Source organism: Microtus pennsylvanicus, chromosome 5 (genome assembly GCF_037038515.1).
Source record: "Microtus pennsylvanicus isolate mMicPen1 chromosome 5, mMicPen1.hap1, whole genome shotgun sequence".
In the NCBI taxonomy this organism is placed as follows: Eukaryota; Metazoa; Chordata; class Mammalia; order Rodentia; family Cricetidae; genus Microtus; species Microtus pennsylvanicus.
The window spans coordinates 52,937,320-52,961,720 of record NC_134583.1 but is presented as its reverse complement, the minus strand read 5'-3'; the positions used below and the strand labels follow the sequence as shown (position 1 = coordinate 52,961,720).

The 24,401-nt window shown below is 40.3% G+C and overlaps 1 protein-coding gene across 3 annotated transcripts in view; it reads right to left on the bottom strand.

The window, feature by feature from the left end:
* Positions 1 to 23,773, bottom strand: part of Usp47 (ubiquitin specific peptidase 47) — a 96,690-nt gene extending 72,917 nt beyond the window's left edge. The window contains exons 1-2 of one of the 3 annotated variants that reach the window (XM_075971903.1): positions 23,529 to 23,772; positions 903 to 962 (exon numbers count right to left, since the gene is read on the bottom strand). In XM_075971903.1, coding sequence (XP_075828018.1) covers positions 903 to 962; positions 23,529 to 23,567 — 99 coding nt within the window. In that variant the 5' untranslated portion in view covers positions 23,568 to 23,772. Of the gene's footprint in view, positions 1 to 902; positions 963 to 23,528 lie in introns of all 3 variants that reach the window. The other 2 variants (XM_075971904.1, XM_075971906.1) reach the window with 2 other exon arrangements.
* Between the last annotated feature and the right edge of the window lie 628 nt (positions 23,774 to 24,401).

The window sequence follows — 24,401 nt, the reverse complement described above, 5'->3', positions numbered from 1 at the left end:
AGGAAGCAATCTTGAGAATCTGCCGCCCCAATTTCTTTAACCTGTTGTTCCTAACTATAAAAAAGAGATGGGAATGTAATGGTCTGCTCTGCCCCTTTAAGAGACAAGCCCTACCTACTCCCCCCTCCCCTGTGCGGATCTTCCTTCCTTTTCTGTCCCTCTCTTGAGAGGCAGCTTCTGCCTCACTCCCTTCTCCCCACTTCTCCACCCCCAGCTCAGGTTCTGATTCTCTTTTTCTCTGCTCTTTTCCCCTTCTCTCCTTCTCCCTTTTCCCTTTCCCCTCCATAAACCACTAAATAAATATCCAACCTGACTCTGCATTGCGTGGCGTGTCTATCTTCTGTCTCTCACCTGCAGCGGCTGCAACTTCTTGTGGGACTTGCTGTCCTGCATGGCCTGTGAGCTACTCAGGAGCTCCCTGCCTGGGACTAGCTGCCTATGTACTCTCCATGGTCTTATGGCCTGCTGCCCACTGCCGCCACTCAGGGACCTGTAGTGTTTCTGCTGCTGTGCCCCACGGGGATCCACAGTATTTTATTTTTATCATAACAGCCATGAGGTAAGAAATGCAGTCTTGGGTTTTTGCAGTGTACATATTTATTTTCTATTATTTATTAATAGTGCAGAAGATAAATATATCTGTAACAATAAGCAAAAACTACATCCAAATGTGTAACAAAGGGCTCTACTGATGACTTCTTTTAGTCCTTCCTCCTTATTCACTTGATACAAAGGACAAACCAGAAGTAAAATTCATTTAAGATGACTTCTGTGCTACTAAAATTGAATAGGAATAAAATAGCCAAACAAGCAGAAACATGCTTCGTTATTAAACAAAAACACATGCATGCTGTTATTGCTCTGATGACTACCATACTAAAGCAGTGACATCAGCAGGCTACCTGTAAAAATTTCTTCTTCATTTCATCAAAGATATTTTGTCTGCATCTCCAAAATACATCCTATGGCATATAAGAACAAAATTAATTATTTAAAAAAAATAAGGCATAAGAGAAATAAAAGCAAAAGACATTCTGTGATAAAATATATATAATTACAATATTATACACCATCTGGGATTCATTCATAATTTATATTGCAATTGTAATGTTGTGTATCAGTTTTCTATGCATAATGAAAACCTATGGTACAGTGATAGTAAGGCTCACATGGAAACTGGCACATTTTAACAAGATTCACCTTTAAGATAAGCCTCTTACTATAGGTCCTTTTTTTTTTACAACTAAGAAAATAAACACACACTTGTATGCAAAAGGAAATGAAAGTTACTAATAATCAAGAAGCATTTTCTTTAAACCCTGAGTCTACAACATCCATGCTTCTTCTATACACCTCTTGCCAGCTCCTTTGCTTAATAAGGAGAACATACTGAATTAAAGGCCATTTTGTCTTTACAACAGAAATATAATTCTAATAGCAGTAATCAGTTTTCAAACAGTGATTCTAGGGTTGGGGATGTAGCAGGAGGATCAGGAGGACCATGGTCTCCTCAGCTATATAATGTGTTCAACGGCAGCCTGGGCTACAGGAGACAAAGTTAAAAAACAATTCCAAGATAGCAATCATTAGCAATTCAATATATGCCACACCAAAACCTTTTCCATTTTACAGTGACTCAGTTTCTATCCAAAAGGATCATTCTGTTTCATACACTTTAATACTCACTTTTCTGTGACAGAACGATTAGTTTTCAAAGTGCAGGTTGGTACAGAATGTTGACTGTATCTTTCACAAAATAATACCTGACCTGCAATCAGTTGTTAACACTGCTTTAGTTGCCTAGAATGTAACAGTGAACAAAGCTCTTATCCCCTGGAGGATTCATTATATAGTGAGAAGCAGGCCATTAACAAACCTGAGCAGTCAGGTACCTGTCACTCTCAGAGTCTTAGCATTTCTGACCATGATACCCAGACTGTTTTTCCCTTGATAGGCGTACCTCTTTTTTTTCGCTGTGGCAGTTTCAAAACATGTGCACCCAATTATCTGACATGACTCTTAGTAAAATCAGGAATCTAATGTCATGTCTTTTGAGGTGGGTCTCAGTGACTCCCGTGCTCTACAACATGACTTCCAAGGTTGGGTTAGAAAGGACTTTAGACTCCTGGCTTGCTCTCAGATTCATGCTCTTGCAACACATCTTTTAGGCTGGAAGGAAGCTAAGCAGTCAAAAGGAAAGGCCATATATAGATGTACTACTCCCAGTCTCAGTGAGATCCTAGCTGACAACTAGCATCAACAGCACACAGTCTGAGAACTCCTTCAGATGCTTCCAGCCGTACCCTTGCCTGGTTGATGCCATAGAGCAGAAAACTAAGTTAGTGCCACCTGTCTTGCCTAGACTGCTACTCTATGAGGAAGAAGTAGTTTAGGAACAGTACTTATGTAAAGGAGACTGCTTCTTCGTTTCCCAGCTGCTCAGACCCAAATTACAACACTGTTTGGCCAATAGCTCAGGCTTCTTATTAACTAACTCTTACATTTAAAATTAATCCATTTCTATTAATTTATATTTTACCACGATGCTCATGGTTTGTTACCTCTTGCTTCTTGAGCTGCTATATGGTGTCTCTCTGACTCTGCTGACTCGTTCTATATATCTTTTCCGGCCTGGCTATATTCTGCCCTGCCATAGGCCAAAGCAGCTTTACCCATTAACCAATAAAAGCAACACATATACAAAAGGACATCCCACATCATAGTTACACAACTGAAGATAATCAGAACAGCTCACCTCTTGCCATTTTACCGTTATAGTCTTGCTATCCCTCATCTTTTTCTCCCTCAAACATCTCCAGTTCCTGTAGCCACCAGATCAGCAGTGAATACCTCCCCTATTGCCTTCATTACTAAAAACAATCTACTTTGAGTCAAGATATAAAGGACAGGACATTTCCCCCAACCCCCACTTAACCAAAAAAGAAACCAAACCTTACATTCATTAAAATTGTTAGTTACTGATTAACTTTGGCCAGAAAGCTCTTTATAAGGAATGATATAAAAAATCATGTAACTATAAAAATTAAGTGATGCACATGGCAGCAAGTCCAAAGCCAGCCTAATTTACAGAATGAGTTCCAGGCCAGCTTGGACTATAAAAACCACCCTGTCTCAAACAAACAAACAAACAAAAACACTTTTTTTTAAATTTTAAATTAATTCAACAGATAAAAGACTTAAATATAAGAGCTAAAATATAGACTCTCTAGAACCAAATATACCTAGGAATTTGGTTGGGTAAAAGATAAAACTTTTTAATCAGGTGTGGTGGTGCCTTTAATCCCAGCACCAGAGGAAGTGGAGGTAGGTGGATCTAGGTCAGTCTGGTCTACATAGAGTTTCAGGCCAAGTAGGGCCTTTTAGTAAATGGCTCCAGGATAAATACCCATTCATTGAGGGGGAAAATACATCAAAATTTAAAGAATATCTTATGTCCTACATGAAAACAAACCCATTTCAGGTACATTAAAGACCTAAATGACAACACAAAAGTTATAAATACTTTAGAAATTTTACAAAATATCTTTAAAATTTTAAGCTTGGAAGAATTGCGTATGTTAAAAAGTTCAAAAATAACATTAAGTTAGTTAAAATTGAAGATGTGTAGAATTAACAAAACAGAAAGGGCAAAAAGTTAAGATTTGGGAAACCATGTACACAAAACATACAACTAAAAAGCCTAGTTCATGAGCCATAACCAGCAAGTACCCTGCAGAGGGCAGGAATAGCTCCTTGGAAAAGGACCGTTGACAAAGAAATGCTGAAATGTGTAAAAATATTAACAAAAAGACACTCAAATAATCACATTTCAAGACTTCTCATTCTTAGTGTGAATGTAAATTGATACCACCACCTTCAGGAAATTCTGACATTACATTACCTATAAAACAAAAAAAATGCTTATCATAGAACCTACCACTCTCACCATTAAAAAATACTCATCTGCCTTCCTGCTTACCTGCCTATGGATTCATCCATCCATCCATCCACCTATCTATTGATTATCTCCTAGAGAAGTTCCTGTTTGAGTTACAGTAGATATACGTAGGAATGTGCAATTACCACTGCTTAAAATAGCACAAAACTGCAAACATCCCAAATGTGATTTGATATGAACTAACTAAGAGTAGGTACCATCAAAATACAAACCAACCTATATATTTTTAGGATTGTATATGTACTTATTTATATAATTTAAATCTTAAAAGAGAAAAATTTGGCAAATTTAACTAACATATATAAAGTAAAAAAATTAAAGTACTATCCTCTCATTCTTCCTCCCAGTCATGAGATAAAAAGATAATCAAGGGAATAAAAGCAATTTGCTAAGCATCAGAACCCATGAAAATCATCTATGAAAATGTGTAGATGTATTTTTATTTTTAGTATATTTATGTATTTTTAGTATAACAAACAAAAAGAACAATTTGTCTACAGGAAATACATGCAAGAGGCAGAAAAAGAAAACAAAGAAAAAGCTAACACAAGCAAGACCATGTAATATTTACATACATCAACACACATACCACAAGCAATTTGAAAGTGGTATATAAGAAAATGCAGGAAGGACAAGGATACCCTAATGGAGAAGATTTATGATAAACCCCAGCTTCTAAGACCCCCTAGATATACTTCAGTCTATCAAAGAAAATGCTCAGAAGGAAGAGAAGCCTCTTAAAGTTAAAACAAAACACCAGCATTTATTTAGTGACTAAAGAGCATTGTAACAGCATTCAAGCTACATACAATACTCCAATCTTCAAAATATTTAATACTTTCAAATCAAACAAGTAAAAATTTTACAAAAAAAAAAACAGGAAAGAGAGAAGGAAAGAAGGAAGAAAAGAGGGAAGGAGGGGAGGAAGGCAGAGAAGCAGAGGGGTGGTACAATAGTAGTACAATCCTTAGGATTGTGGCTCAGTCATCTGGTGTGAGTGAGTACAGACTAAAAACTCAGAAAAGATGTGAAAAGAAGCAGTTTCACTAAATAGGAAACTTTTAACGACCACACTATCACAGCCAATCATCCAAGAACAAAACTGACCCTGCCCCACCCCCACCAACTGCCAAGAGGGACACTCACTTGGCTATAATAAGAAGTCCCCAGCCCCTAATCAGGGAGGTGTTCAAAAAGACAGAGTGGGCAGACTGGAGCACCCTCTTTACTTCTGAAGCCACATGGAAGGAACCAAGTATGCCCGTCTTTCCCTTCTAGGCAGGTGTCAGCCAGGTAAGGGCTGAACTTAATCATCACCCAGCAGTAGAAAGGCACTTGACCAACAGTTGAAGTTTACAGTAAGTTTTCCAAAAATGTAACATCCTATAGTTGATGAAACTGCCTATAGGCTCTGTGGGCTTAGCTGCTGTGGGATAATGCTCTGGTACACTGTAAAGATTTGTCACTCATACTGGTTTAATAAAACGTTAATTGGCCAGTAGCAGGTAGGAAGGATAGGCAGGGAAAACAGACTAAGAGAATTCTGGAAAAAGGAAAGTCAGAGACTCAGTCACCAGCCAGATGTAGAGGAAGCAAGACGAGAATGCCTTACTGAGAAAAGGTTCCAAGTCACATGGCTAAACACAGATAAGAATTATGGGTGAATTTAAGGCATAAGAGCTAGTTAGTAATAAGCCTGAGCAACAGGTCAAACAGTTTATAATTATTATCTCTGAGTGTTTACTTAGAACTGAATGGCTGTGGGAATAAGGACAGAAACTTCTGTCTAGACTTAGCCTACGTCATGGTGATGTGGCTGAATGCACTAAGAACATTAGGATCATCAATAAATCCAGGGCTTACTGTGGTGCCATCCTTAGGAAAATAGTAAGAAAACTGCAATAGGCCAACACTCAAGAACAATTGCTTCTTCTATGACAAGACCAAGGTGAAGATATGGACCTCTGGTATCTGGTACTACGGTCCCCACATGAAAACAATGCCTGGCTGGGCCTGGATCTGAACCACTTGTGCTGTCATAGTAAAGTCTGCGGAAATGAAAGGCCATAGACATGCCTCTCCTACAGTAAATATGTTAGCTTACATAATAACAAATATACAACGAAATAATAAACCTGTTTATAAAGCTGGAAATTCTAATTCTAGGTACAGCAACAACAAAAACTGAAGAGAGCTAACCAGTAGATATTTGTTCATAACTGTATATTAATAACAATCCAAAAGTGGAAGAAGCCTAAGTGCCCCTCAGTGAGATGGCTTAGTGGGTAAAGGTGCTTGTTGCCAAGACTTGATCCCTAAAATCCACATGGTATAAGGAAAATACACCCGGTCAGGGAACCAAAAAAAAAAAAAAGGAAAATACAAGTTATCCATGTGAGTACAATGGCTTGTGTAGGCCCCCACACATACATACAAATAAACAAATCTTTCAAAAGATGTTAAAAAATATAGCCATCTGTTTATTATGAAATCTTGGTGATATAAAAGACACATTCCACTCTTACAAATGCTCACATGCATATATTTATTTAGCTGTGCCCACTGAGAACTTAGAAGCAATGGCATATTTCTAGCAGCAGGTACATCAGTGTCTTTGATTTTAGTTTCTAGGATCCAGAAGTCTTGGTAGAAAAGTCTGAGAAAGTACAAAAAACTAAGTACTCAAATAAGTATTCAAGATATATCAAGAGAACATAAGAACCCCTTGTTGTTCTTATGGACAAATCTGGATAATTCAAACATTAGCAAATGATTCACTTAATTTAAAAGTTAACATTTAAAAGATCACATATGATACAGAATGGCAAACAAAAAAGTAGGAAAATATCTGTTAATACATTCTGAAAATTTAAGCAAACGTGCCATATCGAAATTATATTAAAATACTGATGATCAGCAATAAGAATTATAGAGCAGTTATTATTGGCCTAGTATTCCTTAAGAATCCTTTAGAAAAATTTATTTTCAACAGCCAGATATGGTGGCACATGTACTTAACCCCAGTACTTGGGAGGCAGAGACAGGCAGAACTCTTGAGTTCAAAGACAGCCTGATCTACACAGAGTTTCAGGACAGTCAGGGCCACTCAGAAAAACCCTGTCTCAAAAGAGTGGAAGTTTTTAAAAACAATTTTGAAAAAAATAGTGCAGTAAAGACTTTTACTATTTTGGTAAAGTTTAATGGTACCCATTCCTCTGCTTTAATTTGCTTTCTAAATACAAACCCTCATATATAGAATTTTCTTAAAAACAAATAAAACCCACTCTGTAACTATTCTAAAGATTATAAAGTGTAAAGAAATTGTGGGTAAAGTCTGTGATAAATAAATTTTCTTTAGGTTTTTGGTCATCGCACCATGGTAGATTTTCTGATTTTAAACTAATAAACATGTTATAAATTATGTCAATATATGGCATATATTTCCAAATTACATACCATAAAAACACTCAAGTAATAAAATACAGGCTGACTTGGATAAAGTATGCTTATAAATACTTTTATACCTGTCCTTTGTACTAGTGTTTTTATCCCTCAAGCAACTATATTCCATTGTCTTTGAAAATATTTGACATAAACTTCAAGAACTCATGTTAATAATGTAGCTTATTTTCAGTTGCTGCAACGAATTATTCAACTTAAAGGAAAGTTTCAGAACTTTAAAGACTAGTGATTAGTGTTGCTATTGCTGCAATTAAACAGCATGACCAAAGCAATTTAAGTAGGAAAAGGTGCATTTGATTCCGTATCATTGCTCATCATTGAAGGAAGTCAGGACAGACTATGGTGGTTTGAAAGAAATGGTCCCCAAAGAAAGTAACACTATTAGGTATGGCCTTGTTGGAGAAAGTGTGTCACTGTGGGGGCAGGCTTTGCAGTCTCTTTTCTCAAGCTTCACTCGGTGTGACAGTCAGTTGACTTTCTGTTGCCTCAGAGTCAAGATGTAGGACTCTCAGCTCCAGCACCATGTCTGTCTGCATGACACCAATCTCCTTGCCAAGATGGACTGAATCTCTGAAATTGTAAGCAAGCCATCTCAATTAAATGTTTTCTTTAATAAGAGTTGCCATGGTCATGGTCTCTCCTTTCAGCAATAAAAACCCAAACTGAGACAAACTCAAGTTGAGTAGGAACTTGGGAGGCAGGAGCTGAACCAGAGGCCATGAAGGAGTGCTGCTTACTGATTTGCTCCTCATGGCTTGCTGAGTCTATTTTCTGATAGAACCCAGAACCACCAGCCCAGGGATGGCACCACTTAAAATGGACCATCAATCACTAATTAAGAAAATGCTCCACAGGTTTACTTATAGCCCACTTAAGGAGAAATTTTCTCAGCTGAGACTCCCTCCTCGCTGGTGACTATCCCTTGTGTTAAGTTGACATAAAATAGCCAGCACAACTAGTATGAAAACTATTGAACTATGATGGTATATTTGACAACTAAATTCCAACCTACCAACACACACAACATAAATAATATTCAAAGGTGGTTGATGTTTGGGTCACCAGACCAAGTATGTTATTTTACAATAATAAAGGAGCAAGAGGCCCTCAGATAACTCCTAAGGTCAACCTGTCTGCTGCATGAAAACTACAACAAACATCATTTCTCCTCTGCTCATGGTCTTCCCATTGCTGCCTGCTAAATAGTTGGTCATCGTTTTTTACTAATAACGCACAACTAACAAACTTAGCAACTAACATTATTTTCAAGAGGTAAAATACTAAGTCCTTTAGCATTCCTGTCATCTGTGCTTCTGACTTCAGCTTAGCTATCTCTATGAGTTGGCTGTTGCTGAAAAGAGTGACTCAGCTTGTGATACAACTGGGTTCTCAATGTTCTGTGTTCTAAAGGCTGCTTACCTACCTACTGTCTATTATACCATACTTACTATTATACCATACTTACTATTTTGTGGTGGTGGGGATTGAACTCAGAGGCAAGCACTGTAAGGTACACCCCAGCCCTCCATGCATTTTACTTTAAAAAAGCATGAATGATAACTTTACTACAAGAGTCTTAGAATGCTCTGATGATGAAGGTATTCCATTTCAGAAATGTTAAGATTTTTAAAATTAAAAGCTGTCCATCCCTTTGACTGGCCTTTGGCACAAGAGCACCTTGCTGAAGTCAGAGCACCTGGCTGGAGTCCTCAGGGCGATTATTGCTTTTGTTTGGGTAATCCCTACACATTCTACCCAGCTCTGGCTCAGGGTCTTCAAGGACAAGGTATCAGAAATGAATTTCTTGATAGCCGTCTAAATTCTAATAATGTTGCAGAATATTCCTTTACACTGTGTGAAGATGTGTCACTGTGATTGGTTTAATAAAAAGCTAAATGACTAATAGCTAGACAGGAAGCATAGGTACGACTTTGGACAGAGAGAGCTCTGGGAGGAAGAAAGGCGGAGTCACCAGCCAGACAGAAAGCAGAATAAAGAGTAGAGTAACCTAGCCACATTAAAAACAAACAAGCACCTTGGGGAGGATTGAGGGGGGGAGAGGCAGGGAGGGGAGCAGAGAAAAATGTAGAGCTCAAAAAATATCAATAAAAATAAACTACTACCTGCTTAAAAAAACAAACAAGCAAAACAAAAGCACCCAAACAACAACAAAAACACTGTAGATTAAAAAAAAATGGGTTAAAATTTAATCTGCAAGAATTACTTAGGAACAAGCCTAAAGTAAGGCCAAGCTTTCATAAATAATAATGTCTCTGTGTCATTTTTTGTGAGATGACAGAATAGTGCATCATAATGCCATGAGAGCCAGATATATCATTATGGAACTACCTCCTCAGAACAGGTTTAAGAAACACCTAATCCTGACTATAATACCACCTATACTATCTCCAAATGCAAAGGATTATTCATAAACAGAAAGTAGGAATTTTATCACTGAAAAAATGTGAAAAGGTCTTTTGTTTTCATTTGCACAAACTCTCACAAGGGCTAAAAAAAATCAATCTGATAAGCAAAATTTGTATAGACATGTAATTGAATTAGAAACAACCTTTCTAGCTTATGTGATAATACTCCCTCATGAGACAGTTGAAAAAGACCCAGTGGGGTGTGGTGGGGCATACTTTTAATCTTAGCACTTGGGAGGCAGAGATAGGAGGATTTCCGTTGAGTTCCAGCCCAGCCAGGTCTATAGAGAGAGTACCAAGACAACCAAAGCTATGTAGAGAGACTCTATCTCTACAAAACAAAACAAGCAGAAAAGCACTCAGCTGAAGTTAAACTACTGACCTTTTTTTCTGATTCTCTAGCCATCATCCTTTTCATCAAACAGGTACTATGCAAACTCCTTTCTCAAAGAGCCCAGGAAATTATACTAGTGTCATCAAACTGTCACACTGACTCTTTAGAATAGCCCCCCTTTTTCTTGTTTGTTTGTTTTTTTGTTTTTCGAGACAAGGTTTCTCTGTGGCTTTGGAGCCTGTCCTGGAACTAGCTCTGTAGACCAGGCTGGTCTCAAACTCACAGAGATCCGCCTGCCTCTGCTTCCCGAGTGCTGGGATTAAAGGCGTGTGCCACCACTGCCCGCCTAGAATAGTCTCTTGTTCCCCTCTCTCTTGATTTTATCATGCTCATTGCCTGCACAAAGTATGCAGAATTAGGTTTACTAAGTAACCAAATCAAGCTCAGGCAAAATTACACTTGTCATTCTTCATTAGAGAGACAAAAATCAAAATCACACTACTTCATACTAAGAGCTAAAATATGGACTTAACAAAACAAACAACGAAAAACAAGGCCCTGATGCTGCCAGGGAGCAAAGGTATGCCGAGTTCCTGGGGTTCTTGCACTTCCTTGACTAGGAACATGGTACATGCATTTCAGATGGGTTTGGCAGTTTCTTAAAGTTAAATAGAAACTTTCCATACAAAAATTATATCCTCGTCAACCTCATTCTCCTATCCCCTAGATCACAATGTGGAAATTTTATTCAGAATCATTAAAATCGTAGTAACACCTGGCTGGCATGGTGGTGCATGCCTGTAATCCCAGCATTCAGGGAGGCAAGGTAGGCTGATCTCTGTAAGTTTAAGGCCACCATGGTCTACATAGTAAGTTCAAAGTCAGCAAAGGCTATAAAGTGAGACCCTGTCTCAAAATACAAAACAACTGCAACAACACAGAAATAACCCCAATGTCTATTAGCTGGTAAATATATAAACAAATTGTAGCATTCAGGAACAAAAACAAAACCCCACGAGACAAGTAACAATGTATCAATCTCTAAAGTGTCACACACTGTGCCAGGCGGTGGTGGCCCTGCACGCCTTTAATCCTAGCACTTGGGAGGCAGAGGCAGGCGGATTTCTGTAAGTTCGAGGCCAGCCTGGTCTACAAAAGCTAGTTCCAGGGCAAGCTCCAAAACTACAGACAAACCCTGTCTTAAAAAAACAAAAATAAAATAAAAAATAAAAAAAAGTGTCACACACTATGTGATTCCACTTAAAGAAATATGAGGAACACAGCAAAACCTAAGGAAAGCAATCCGATTGGAGACAGCTAGCTAGGATCTGGCTGAGACAGAAGGCTGAATAGGAGAAAACTTCTCTAAGTTCTACGGTTTTCTGCGATATCCTTAGAATATTATCCCCAATTAAAAACATTCCTGAGGGGTGCCACAGGAATCACTCTGATGTTGCTATACCAAGGTCACCCTCTAGTCCAGAAAGAAGTGGAAAACAGAATTAATAGGGACTAGTACTCTGTGTTAGGGTGTTTGATCTCTTGGAGCTGGAGGTACAGGAGGTTGAAGGCTTGCATGAATGCTGGGAAGAAAACTCAAGTCCTCTGAAAGAACAGTATCTGCTCCCAATTCTGAGCCAACTCTCCAGACCTGAATTCCCGATCTTATATATTAGGGCTCTTATCAAGCCCAAGGCCCACAAAGAGATTCAAGGAAAACACTCAGGAAATAGCAGTTGCAGAAACATTCGCCAGCACACTCCAATGCAGAAGGTTAAGAAAGAAGCACACCATCCTGGTCTGTGTGTGGCTTGCAGTGAAAATCAGAAGTTATTCTTAGCACACTAACTTCTCACTTGTAAAACTTCCTTACAGCAGTAGGTGAGAAACTGCTGAGGATTTCGCAAACAGATCTGGACATGACCCCACCACCAGACTGCAGCTGGTTTCATTTTCTGGAGGCAAGAGAGACCTACCCAGGTAGCCTACTCAAGATGCTATGCATGTGTGTTCTAAAGTCATCAAATAATAATGTCCAAGGTCATTCTAGCAAATAACTCTCTTGTAGAAATACACTAAAATGCAAAACATTTCATTAATAAAAAGTATCTAATTACCTTATTTCAAATGAAAAAGAAACTGGTGAGACATTAAAAATTGTTTTCATAAGCAAGTTTCAGTAACTAAACTGTATAAAAATTAAGGTATTCTGTGAACTTCTAGAAAACAAACAAAAAAAAATTCTTGCCCCCTTATGGCTGTAAAATAAAAATCTAAAACCTTACTAGATAAAACAAAGCCTCTGGAACTTTTAGACACAGCCCGCCGGAACTATGTACCTATTCTCAGCCCAAGCATTGACCACAGTGCAACTGTCTGCCATTTCCTAAAATGCACTACAACTTTTTATGTTTTCAATGTTGTTCCCTGCAACTGACAGCTCTTCTCAGTCTCTGTATACTCATCCTCTACGGTCCAGCTCAAACGTTATATTCTCTTAGAATCCCCCAAGTAAAGCCAGCTGTCCCTTTACGCCCCCCCCCCCCCCCCGTATCCCTGGAGTGCGCATTTGTCTTGATCACGTCAATCTCTCTTTTAGGCTAGATTGGCATCTAGAATAAGGCCATTTCTTATATTTGCAACTCTGGTTCTTGACAGGTGTTAGCTCCAGGTTTGAACTGGATGAAATCCTTAAAAGTAAGAGTAACAAAGATCTTCATTAAGAAAATATAGAGAGTATATATATATATATATATATGTATGTATATATATGTATATATATATATATATCATTAAATAAGTATCACCCGAGACAAAGGAATTTATAAGTAAAACTACAATTTTTTGGTTATACTAAAAATTTCTCTTAAATCATAAACATGACTGTTACATTCTGGATCTGAACCCTGAGGTTCTTGGGTTAAAGGCAGCCCTGGTAAGATGACTGGAGCCTGGGGACTCTCCACCATCAACTGGTTCATCTATGGATAGACTTTTAGTACTGCCAATTAGCAGAAACCAGGAGGTGAGACTTCTTGGAACATGGGAGGCATTTTTGTGTGTTTTAAAACATTGCCTCTTGTGGTGATTTTTGTTTGTATTTTAATAAATAAAGCTTGCCTGAAGATCAGAGTACACAGTTAAGTCACTAGAGTCCAGGTAGTGGAGGCACACACCTTTAATCTCAGGACTCTGGAGACAAGAGGCCTGAAGGAGACAGATCCCTGTGAGTTCAAGGCCACCCTGGGAAACACTTGGCCGACCCAGTCTCAAAGAGAAACAGAGCTCCTACAAAGGTGATCTCAGCACTTGGGGTCACATGCCTTTAATCCCAAGGAAGTGGAAACAGGAGTGATATGGTTGGACAGAGAGGAATATAAGGTACTGCATTCAGTCTGTGAAGGCAGACTGAGCGGCAGTCAGTCTGAGGTTGCAGTCTGAACAAGCAGTCTAGGCAGTCAGAAGACAGGATCGCCTCTTTGATCTGAGCAATGGTGTAAAGGTAAGAACTCTAGTGGCTGGCCACTGCTTCTTTGATCCTTCAGCTTTCACCCCATAGTTGACTACGAGCTCTTATTATTAAGAACAATTAGAATTCATGCTACAGGCTCTCATAAAACCCAGGGTGTCTGCAAACTCTACATAGCTAAGGATGACCATGAACTACTACCTCCCAAGTTCTGTAATTATAGGTGTATTCCAGCATGCCATCTTGGAGGCACACTCCCGAACAGTGGTTCTCAACCTTCCCAATGCTACAACCCTTTAATACAGTTCTTTCTCGTGTGATGACCCCAGCCATAAAATTATTTTCATTGCTACTTCAAAATCATAATTTTGCTACTGTTATGAATTGTAAACATCTGTGTTTTGTGATGGCCTTAGGCAACCCCTGTGAAAGGGTCATTCGACACCCAAAGGGGTTGCAACCCCCAGGTTGAGAACTGCTGCTCTAGAAGAATATATCTTCATCTAGTCCCTTGGTTACTTGCTCAACCTCTACTCATCGGTGGTCATGAGGTTAATGGTTCTTCTCCTCACTTCCTCTCCACAGGCCTACAGCAATGGGGATTGACAACCATGGACTGAAACTGTAAGCCAAAAAGTCCTCCTTTTGTTTATGCCAGGTATATTGTTTCAGCAATGGAAGCTGGGGGACTCATGGTTTCCCTAAAGGTAAACCTATCATCTTACCAAGGTATCAGATTCATTGTCTTTAAAAGATTTCTCTTAAAAATCTTTTCTTAATTATATCACTTAGCCTTTTTTTTAAAGTTACACCACCTAATGGCCCTTATTTAATTTTCTCAATAATAAACACTACATGTAATAGTGAAGGCACAGTTCCCTGAAAGGCTATAGGTCTAAATCTAAAACATAACACAAATGATAAGAGACAGTGTCTTCTATCCATGTCAATAATTCTATCCCAGAGTTAAAGAAGATGAGCATCACCATGAAGTTCTCAACATGGACTGTGATTAGCAATGACAGTCCACCAAATCCTTACAAGAGCAAGTAACCTATGTGTGGTCTAAATGAGAATGCCCCCCATAGACTCATGTGCCTGAATACCTGGTCTCCAGTTGTTAGAACTGTTTGAGAAAGATTAGGAGGTGTGGCTTTGTTGGAGGTATGCCACTGGGGGTGGGCTTTGAGGTTTCAAAAACCCATGCCATTCCTAGTTAGTTCTCTCTGCTTCTTGCTTGTGGATCAGATATAAGCTCTTAGCTACTGCTCCAGCTACCAAGCTTCCCACCATGATAGATATGGACTCTTACCCTCTTGAACCCTGAGCCCCAAATTAAATGTCTTCTTTTATAAATTGGTTTTGACATAGTGTTTTGTCATGGCAATAAAGAGGTTACTAAGGCACGGCTAATCAAGTAAATTATTTTAACAACTACTTAAATATATCGGACCATATTATATCAGGATTTCATAGCTTAATAAACCTTTTCTTTAATTTTAGTATCTGTACTCTTGTTACACATTCCAGCTCTCAAATAAAGCAACAAAAATAGATCTTAAGTGATCACAGAAGAGAATCTGTCAAATCTAAAAATTATGTAAAATTAGCAGTATGGATATAAAGATATTTAAGCTTGATGAGTCGTAACCAGAACTCTACTTTTAAATCTAATCACCAAACATTTATTGCACAGCACAGGATGCTGGTATGCGGGAGTAAGGACAGAGGTGATAACGGAGGTAATAACTGCATGATACTCTATTGAGCAACCCTCTCCCACATCAGTAGGTCATTACTCTTGTCCTTAGAGGAGTTTAAGTAATTTGCCCAAGGTATTTGGCCCTTGGTAATTTGAACTAGAATTCTGTCCTGTCTGAGGGCAAAGGATGAACACCAATAACAACTTACAATACTTTATTTCACGATTTCAATTTCTAAAAGATATGATGCTGGGACTTCAGAGTTGGAAAACACAATCGGTTGAGACAGAAGAATTACTTTCCACCCCTTCTACATTATACCAATAGAAAATCAGGAGTCAGGTAGGGCAGCGAGTATCTTTAAGAATCTTGGTGAAGCCGGGCGATGGTGGCGCACGCCTATAATCCCAGCACTCGGGAGGCAGAGGCAGGCGGATCTCTGTGAGTTCGAGACCAGCCTGGTCTACAGAGCTAGTTCCAGGACAGGCTCCAAAGCCACAGAGAAACCCTGTCTCGAAAAACAAAAAAAAAAAAAAAAGAATCTTGGTGAAGGGGTGTGGTGCAAAAGAGTTTTCTGTGCAAATCACCTAACACTAAAAAACAAAAAACAACCAAACTGATGTGGCCAGGTGGTGCTACTGAGAAACCCTGTCTCTAAAAATCAAAAAGAAAAGAGTAAGAAATTGATGTGTTCCTAGATGCTATGGTCTAAAGGTTTCTCCACCAACACCCTCACATACCACGAATACATACACTGAGCCCTAATCTTCAATATGAATATGTTTGGAGGTGAGGCCTTTGGGAGTTTTTTTAACTCACATGGGCACAGAGAAAATGTCTCTATAAAAGATGTCCCAGAGACCTGCCTCACTCTCTTCCACTATGAGACACAGGAAGAGGTCCTGGTTTTGAATAAGGAAACCCTTTATTATGGACTTCCTTGCCCCCAGAACTCTGAGAAGCAAATTTCTGTTATTTAAAAACTACTTAGCTTATTATACTTTGCTACAGCAGTCCAAACAGACTAAGCTATTAGGACTTTGTTAGGAAATTGTCCAGACATGTCACCATACAGGGAAAACACAAACACTATCTGGCAGTATTTCTATCCTGCCTTAAGGACCCTTCTTAAGTTAACATAGACCCCCAAAGATCTTTGAAGAAAAGCACCTATATGAAAGACAAAATGCAACACAAGCAAACAGAAATAAATTCAGAGGAAAATAAATATGTAGAAAAGAACCAGCATTTCCAAAGAGAGATAACCAGAAAAAAACTTTTTTTTTGAAATTTTGACGGCATTCCTCTACTCTTGTGATGTTGTTGAACACAAGAGCTTCTTCTACTTTGAAGCACCCCACCTCGCTCTTGTCCCCCTCCCCAATACCTGGAGGGTCCTTGTAATTCCAAACAGTCTACATTACACTCCTTAGTGTATGTCTATTTTATCTGCAGTGCTAAGTTCTGGCCAGTCCTGCTTACTTTGTAATTTATCTCACTGTTCCAGAAACTTTGCTTAAGTAACTTTAATTTCTGTGATTTCCTTCATTTTTTTCTGTTCTCTCTTGAGTTCTAACTATGTAGGCTTAGGCCTATTAATTTGCTTTGGCTGTGGGCTGTTCTCATTTGTTTTCTATTTTTTCTTTTCTCTTTTCATAGAAAAACTTTCTTCTACTAAAGTTTAGGGTTTTTGTTTGTTTTTGAAAAAGAGTCTCACCTTGGTCAAAACCAACCTTGAATTTGCTGTGTATGTAAATCAAGGTAGCCTCCAGCTCAGAGAAGCTGCAGCATAATCAGGTTCAGCTGGAGCAGGTAAGAAGGCCATAGCAGTTTCTTACAATGGCAAAACAAAAATATGGTAGGTTTGAACATAAGAGCAAACATTTACACTAGAGAGGTTTTACAATATAGGGCTTCTCAACAGTGGTCCTATTGACACAGCTACAGGTCGGTCTGTCTTTCTCTTTCTCCTTTCTTGCCTTCCTTTTTAAAATTTATTTTTATTTTATGTACATATTTGTCTACGTGAGGGTGTCAGATCCCCCGGAAGTAGAGTTACAGACAGTTGCAAGCTGCCAGGTGGGTGTTGGGAGTTGAACTTGGGTCCTCTGGAAGAGCAGTTAGTGCTCTTAACCACTGAGCCATCTCTCCAGTCCCCCTTCCTTTCTTTCTTATGACAGGATCTCTCCATGTAGCCCTGGCTGTCCTAGAACCCTTTACATAGACCAAGCTGACCTCAAATTCACAAAAATCCACCTGACTCTGCCTCCCAGAGTGCTGGGATTAAAGGAGTGTGCTACCATGTCAGACTTAAAGTTCTTTTTTAAGGAGGCTGCCCTGGCCCTAGAGAGACCTCTGGCAGCATACCTGGTTTCTATCTACTAGAAGCTAGTAGCACATCACCTGCTCATATCTGTACATCCCAATACTGTTAAACACATCCCCTACCACCTATTAAGGACCACTTGGCTAAACTAGTAACAGAGAAAAATAAGAAAATTTTGAAAATTATGAACTCAACCTGGTTGCCTTTTAAAGTCAACACCTGGGAAGCTCTACAACTAAGAAGTCTCTAAGAACACTACTAAAATCCTAGTTTAAAATACGGACGTAAGTATTTGCCATCAGAGGTACTAAGTAAGTATTTAAAGCACCTAAGGCAAACTCTCATCTGTTTAACAAAGTAACCCTAGTAAGGTATACTGAAGATGAGCTAGCCATCCTGGAAGCAGAGCAACTACCCAGAAGGACATTTGAGAGATAAAATAATTGCAGTTGCAGAGCTGCAAAATGGTAAAGGAACAAGAGACACTTTAGAATGTCTAAGTGAAGAGTTATATCCGAGACAAAGGAAAGGGGGAAATAAAGCCATGTTCTAGCTAAAGCAAATAAATAGAGACTCTAGATGAGCTGCCTTCACCATCAAAAGCTGAAGTCATACAAGTGACTGTGCTCACTCAAGACAATACTCAAATACAGCAGGAAGGCAGAAGAAAAAAACCCACAGTGATATATAAGTAATAATGATCAGTATGACATCAATATCTACTCAAAAATGACAAGCATGCAAAGCTACAGTCAGACAACGCAAGCATTTAGACAGAAAAATGCCAACCACCAACGCCGAAATATAGCCTCCCGCTATGGCACTGCATTGAACCTAGATGTCCACTGTTTTCTCAACAGAATTGGACTCACACATAGTCTGCATTCCCCATCTCCTTTCACTTCATTAAATGATAATATCAGGAAGTGCCAGACCTCTCTCTATCAATACTTCCATTTAAGACACTGGTGGGTATTATCTGAGAAGCCTCTCACAGGCAAAAATCAATGTTTTGTAAAAATGAACAAAATAACTGGGTGGTGGTGGTGGTGGTGCACCTCTTTAACCCCAGCAATCATTTAGAAGGCAGAGGCAGGAAGGTCTCTGTGAGTTTGATGCCAACCTGGTCTATAGAGTGAGTTCCAGGACAGTCAGGGATACCAGAAATAAATAAATAAATAAATAATGAATACAGCACCACAACAATTCCAAGTAGTTTATCTTTTTTTAAAATATTTATTTATTATGTATACAACATTCTGCCTCCATGTATGCTGACACACCAGAAGAGGGCGCCAGATCTCATTACAGATGGTTGTAACCCACCATGTGGTTGCTGGGAATTGAACTCACGACCTGTGGAAGAACAGCCAGTCCTCTTAACCACTGATCCATCTCTCCAGCCCAATTCCAAGTAGTTTAAACAAGAGATTAAAATTAAAAGATTACTCATTTAATAAGGTCTTTAGTAGATAGTGATGAAAAGATTTAATCTACAAGAAAGACAACAGGGAAATCGATAGTCATTAGAGATCTCTCCTATACAGCTGTGAAGCTGCTGTCCTCAAATGAGTTAATAAACAAAACGCACCTGTGACAGTATCTGGTATCCCAATAAATGCTGGTTATTACCATCATCATTAGATGCCGAAAACAGTTCCAAATGTAAGAAGTAGGGACAGCACAAAAAACGAACACACACACACATACACTTGACATTTACGCGTAAACAAAGCATGCAATTTACATTTCCACATATTTTTTTACTTCTTTCCTATATTTATAGGCTCTGTGCTAAAAGTATCCATTTTAAAACTTTAGTAGTGCCAGGTGTACTGTGCACACCTTTAGTCCCAGCATTCAGAGGCAGGAGGAGGTCTGTGAGTTCAAGGCCCGCCTGGTCTTCATAGTAAGCTCCAGGCAACCCAGGCCTACATAGAGAGACCCTGTCTCAAAAAACAAAAACCATTAAAACATTAATAAATACGTACCTTACCTTACTGTTTCTAATCTATGATACGCGGTGTCTATTCTAACTTTCTCCTACATGGCAGAGTACTCATACATGCTATGTCCCAAACCTTTTGAAGGAAACAGCATGAAACCACCCCCAAGCAATAACTAAAACTGGACATATTAAAGCAAGCAATCTCAATACCAAAACCAATAGTCCACAATTAAAAACATAAGTAGAGTAAAAGAGGGATGATCTCCTCAGTGAACACCACCCTCTCCGTTTGCTCTTTTTGGGGTACTATTTAGGAGTACCCCATTTGGATCCTGTCCAAATGAACAGGCAAGAAGCATGGGAAGAACATGCGATTCCAGATAGAAACAGTGAGCTCTGCTGTCCCCCTCCTTCATCTTCCGCCATGGAAACGCTGACCAGTGCTCACTATCAAAAGATGACACTAAAGATCTAGATTTCTCTCAATACAAAAACTTAAAATAATAGAGCTCTCCTAATAAGAAAGAAAAAAGATTTATGGGGATAAGTCATGGATTTGGAATCAGCTTGCCAATTATGCCGTGGAATACCTCCAAGTGGTGGATAGCCCGTTAGAATTTGAAGTCTCCTTACATCCTTATAGGCATACAAATGAATATTTACTAGTCAATACTCCAGCAGAGACCCTCCTCTAGACTTGTAATATATAAAAACAAAAGGGAGAAACATGCCACTTCTGCTGTCAAGGAATGCCACTGAACAACATAAAATGCAGGGCCACAATAGACATCCAAAGCGCTCTTTATGAACTGTTAAGTGATCTCCACTCATACGCAGAAGCCTACTAAGGAGAAATTCCTATGATAAAAATGTCGAGACTTTTCAAACTAAAGGAGACGGCTTATGGAGTGACCACAGAGGTTTTGAACAGGTGAAGTCAGTAGAAGAGAGTGACAGCACAAACAGAAGTATAAAGCAAACTGGAGAAAAGCCTGTTTGTCTATATTAAAAACTTGTTCCATGGGAAGAAAGATGATAAGCTTGGAAAAGGCAGGCTGTGGCCAGAAGCAAGTGTACTGAGCCTTGAATATCAAGCTGCACACAATCTATATATACAGCAACCACGCAACACTGCTGCCGTCCCTGGAGACTGTGTCCTAATAATGAAATCCCCACGTCAACCATGTCCATGTATCACAGAAAACTATTCTTTTGATTTTTTTTTAATTCAACAATTCAAAAATCACTGATTAAGAAAAGCAGGATGGAGCTGGGCTACAGTTTGTTAATCTCTGTACACTAAGATGCTGTCTCCAGTAGTTCTATAAGGGACATTTGTCCCTGAGTTTCAGGAACCAAAATAATCTTAATTCACTTAACAACTGTATGAATTCATACACAAGATCAAAAGCCATATCTATAAGGGTCAGAGCCTCTCTGAAGCAAAATAAATTTTTCTAGGATTGTTAATATAGCCCACTGGAATAGATGCAGAAATGCCTTCAATTCTGCAATTCATCTCACCAAATACAAGTACCTGAAGAATTAGAAACTACTCTTACTGCCACAAGGTAACCAGGAGTAAACTTAAGAGGACAAGCAGGAAATGACAGGACACCCAAGCTCTAGTCTTCTACCTGCCACTGAGGCCTTGCTTGAAGTCACTTTCAACCTGATAGCTGTACTTCTCACCCCTATGAAAAATGAAGTTTAAATTACTAGCTGATTACCACGATTTTCTCTCAGATTTACCACTGTATGATTTAACTATTTGAGTAACAAAGAAAATAAAACTGACTGTTAAAAGCATGAATAGGAGAAACAGGCTTTGGGTAATAGCAGGCAGACAGGATGTTTGTTTTGTTTAAAGTATCTAACATTACAAAAAACTCAAGAAAGAGGAAGGGAGAAAGTCCATGTATTTGGTTAAGAGAACACTGGCTCCCTTTTGGAACACAGTCCTGGTAATTCAGAAGCAAATATGGAAGTAGAAATAACCTCTTGGAAGGAAAATGAGTAGGGCAGTCAAATAAGAAAACACTATCTTACTAGCTAAAAACACTGACTAAAAGCAAAAGTTTGCATCTCAAGAGCAGTACTGTGCATGATCTCAGAAAGCAGGAACCATGGGTAAACTAGTGAAAACCAAGGAACAGGAAATAGAACATAAAATCCAGAAGAAAAAAAAAGTTAGGCTCATCAGATAAGGGAGACGTCAGACTTCCAAGAGAGAAAGCAAGCATTGCAAAAGCAGTTTTTAAGACAACAGATAAGTTCCTGCAAATCAGGGTATGTGTATATCTCTATCAAGACTTACACAAATCCAATTACTACTGTAATCTTATGCAGGGTTCCACCTATGCTCTTTTTTCTAGAAGCTAGAAACTAAGAATTAATTTTATCTCTTAGAATGGAAACCAGCATCAAATAAAATGAAGGTTACCTTTCTCTTAAAACCTACTACTTCCTTCCTTGATATAGTACAAAGTACAAAAACCACTGACTGGACTCCAGTTTCCCCACCTCCCACCCCTTAGTTGTTGAAACTGTTCCAGAAGCAAGACCTCTAATTCATGTTTATCTGTTCTAAAGAGAATTAGTGATGCCTCACAGATAAATACTGACACCTAACTCAGCCTTGAACAACAAACATACGGATCGCAGGGGTACATATTTTTAATCCTTGCACTAGGGAGGCAGAGGCAGGCGAATATCTGAGTTCCAGGCTAGCCTTGCCTGTACAGTGAGTTCCAATTCACCAACGCTTACACGGCAAAGAGCAAAACAAAACCCTAGGAATCAACTTATTGTCCATCTGATGAAAGCGGGGGATTTAACTGGATAGGTACAAAACCCTAATAAAGTCACTTCTGCGTTGTGCCAGAGGTTGTCGGTGTAGCAATGAGTTGCTACAATATAAAAAAAGCCCTAAACATTTAGGAATCTGAAATGATCATGCATGGATATAAAGAGCCTATCGTGCTAATTCAGCTTAACACTTGGCATCTATTTAAGGTATATGAGACATAAAAATCCAAAGCATTAAGCCTGACGATCAGCAGTTAAAAATACATGTTTCAAAGTGCTGGGGATATTTATAAAGTCAACCAGACTATTAATATGTCGAAATCCACTGGCCAGTGCAGGATTCCATCTTTAATCTTCTACTACTTACTGTTCAGGGGAAGCCAAGAAGTCCGGGTAGTCTCATGTCACTCGCTTTTAAGAATTTAAGTCACCCAAACTGGCAACACCAGCGAACAACCAAAAACTCAAATAAAACAAATTTTCACCTCTCCAGATGGTAAAATTAACTCGGCTATCTACTGCCTTCCCATTCAAGTCTCACTTCCCTACTTTTTCAACAATCCTGGGTAGGCCCCATTTAGGCAGGCCAATAGTACAACGAAGTAACAGGAGTTGGAAAACAAAACAAAACAAAACAAAACTCTGTAACAGTTAAGTCGGCCCTCCCCCAGATCTCAACTTGGGTGTAGATTTCACAAGCCTTGTAAGCTATACACTGTCAAACCCCAGAAACAGCACGGTCACCCCGTCCTGCCCACGGGCAACTGTTCCAGAATGTTTTCTTTGAAATGATCCCTAACTCTCTCGGCTCGACGTGTGAAGTGTGGACTTCAAAGAAGGCCACTCTCTCTCCCCAACCCCCGCCCGGAGCGGGACGGGACTCCTCCGGTCCAGTCTTCGCTGCCTTCGTCCCTCGCAGCCTGGGGTCTCCCCCAGTTACATGGCCCCCGGGAGCCCGCGGTCTCCAACTGCCCGCCGCGCCCACCGTCCAGCCGGCCGCACGGCGCTCGTCCCTGCCAGCCTGCCGCCCCGGGCCTGCGCGCCTCCGAGCGGTCCGCAGGCTTCGGGCCTAGCCCGGCTCGCCGGCCCCTCACCTCCTTCGGGACCAGTTGGTTCTCCTCGCCGGGCACCATCGCTCAGACTCCGACCGCTCGTCTCCGCCCTGCCTGCGGGGGACGGGTGGAGGTGGCGGCGGCTCGGTGTCTCAGGAGAGAAGGGCAGCGGCAGTCATCCTCCCAACCGCCTGAGCTCCCGCAACCGCGGAGGCCTCGGCTCAGGCCTTAGACGCCAGCGCGCAGACACCGACCCAGGGCGCCGCCGCCGCCGCCGCCGCCCCTCCCCCGGCCCGCGGCAATCAATGGAAAAATGGCGGCTGCCGTTCTCGCGAGAATTCGGCGCGGTGGGCGCGAGGCCGGGCGCCTGGCGCCTGCTGTACGCGGGTGCCCGTCGCAAGCTCGGAGTCTTCTGACCTCCTTCTCGACCCTAGGGTACGCAACGCTGGTTGAGGGCCGGTGCAAACGCTTTGTCACAACCGGGAGTCCGGTTCTTCCATCCTCCGACTCCCTCTGTTGGCGGATGGAGGGACCAGGCCCCAGAGTCATGGACACGTACCAGTTCAGAGTCCCCTTTCCGACCCTACAGTGTGACTCTTCCTCTTTCCAAGCGCGGGTGCTGCAGCCCCTCTTCAGGTACCTTTGGCCTCTTCCTGATAGACTACGCGCCTCGGAGAGAAGTCACCTTTCTGGCCTCAGTCCTTAGGACTGTTTTCTTGGCCCTCAGTCGCTCAGCTCCTCCAGCTCTATTCTCCTTAGGGACCTCGGTGCCCATCCGCTAGCACTCCCTCCCCCCAAGTCCCTTAAAGACAAACCATTACACCTAAAGGTGCTCCCCCTCTGCACACTTTTGGGTAACTAGCTATTAACATGCTACAGGGTCAAGTCTGTGGGAGCCTCTGGGAGCAGAGGTGA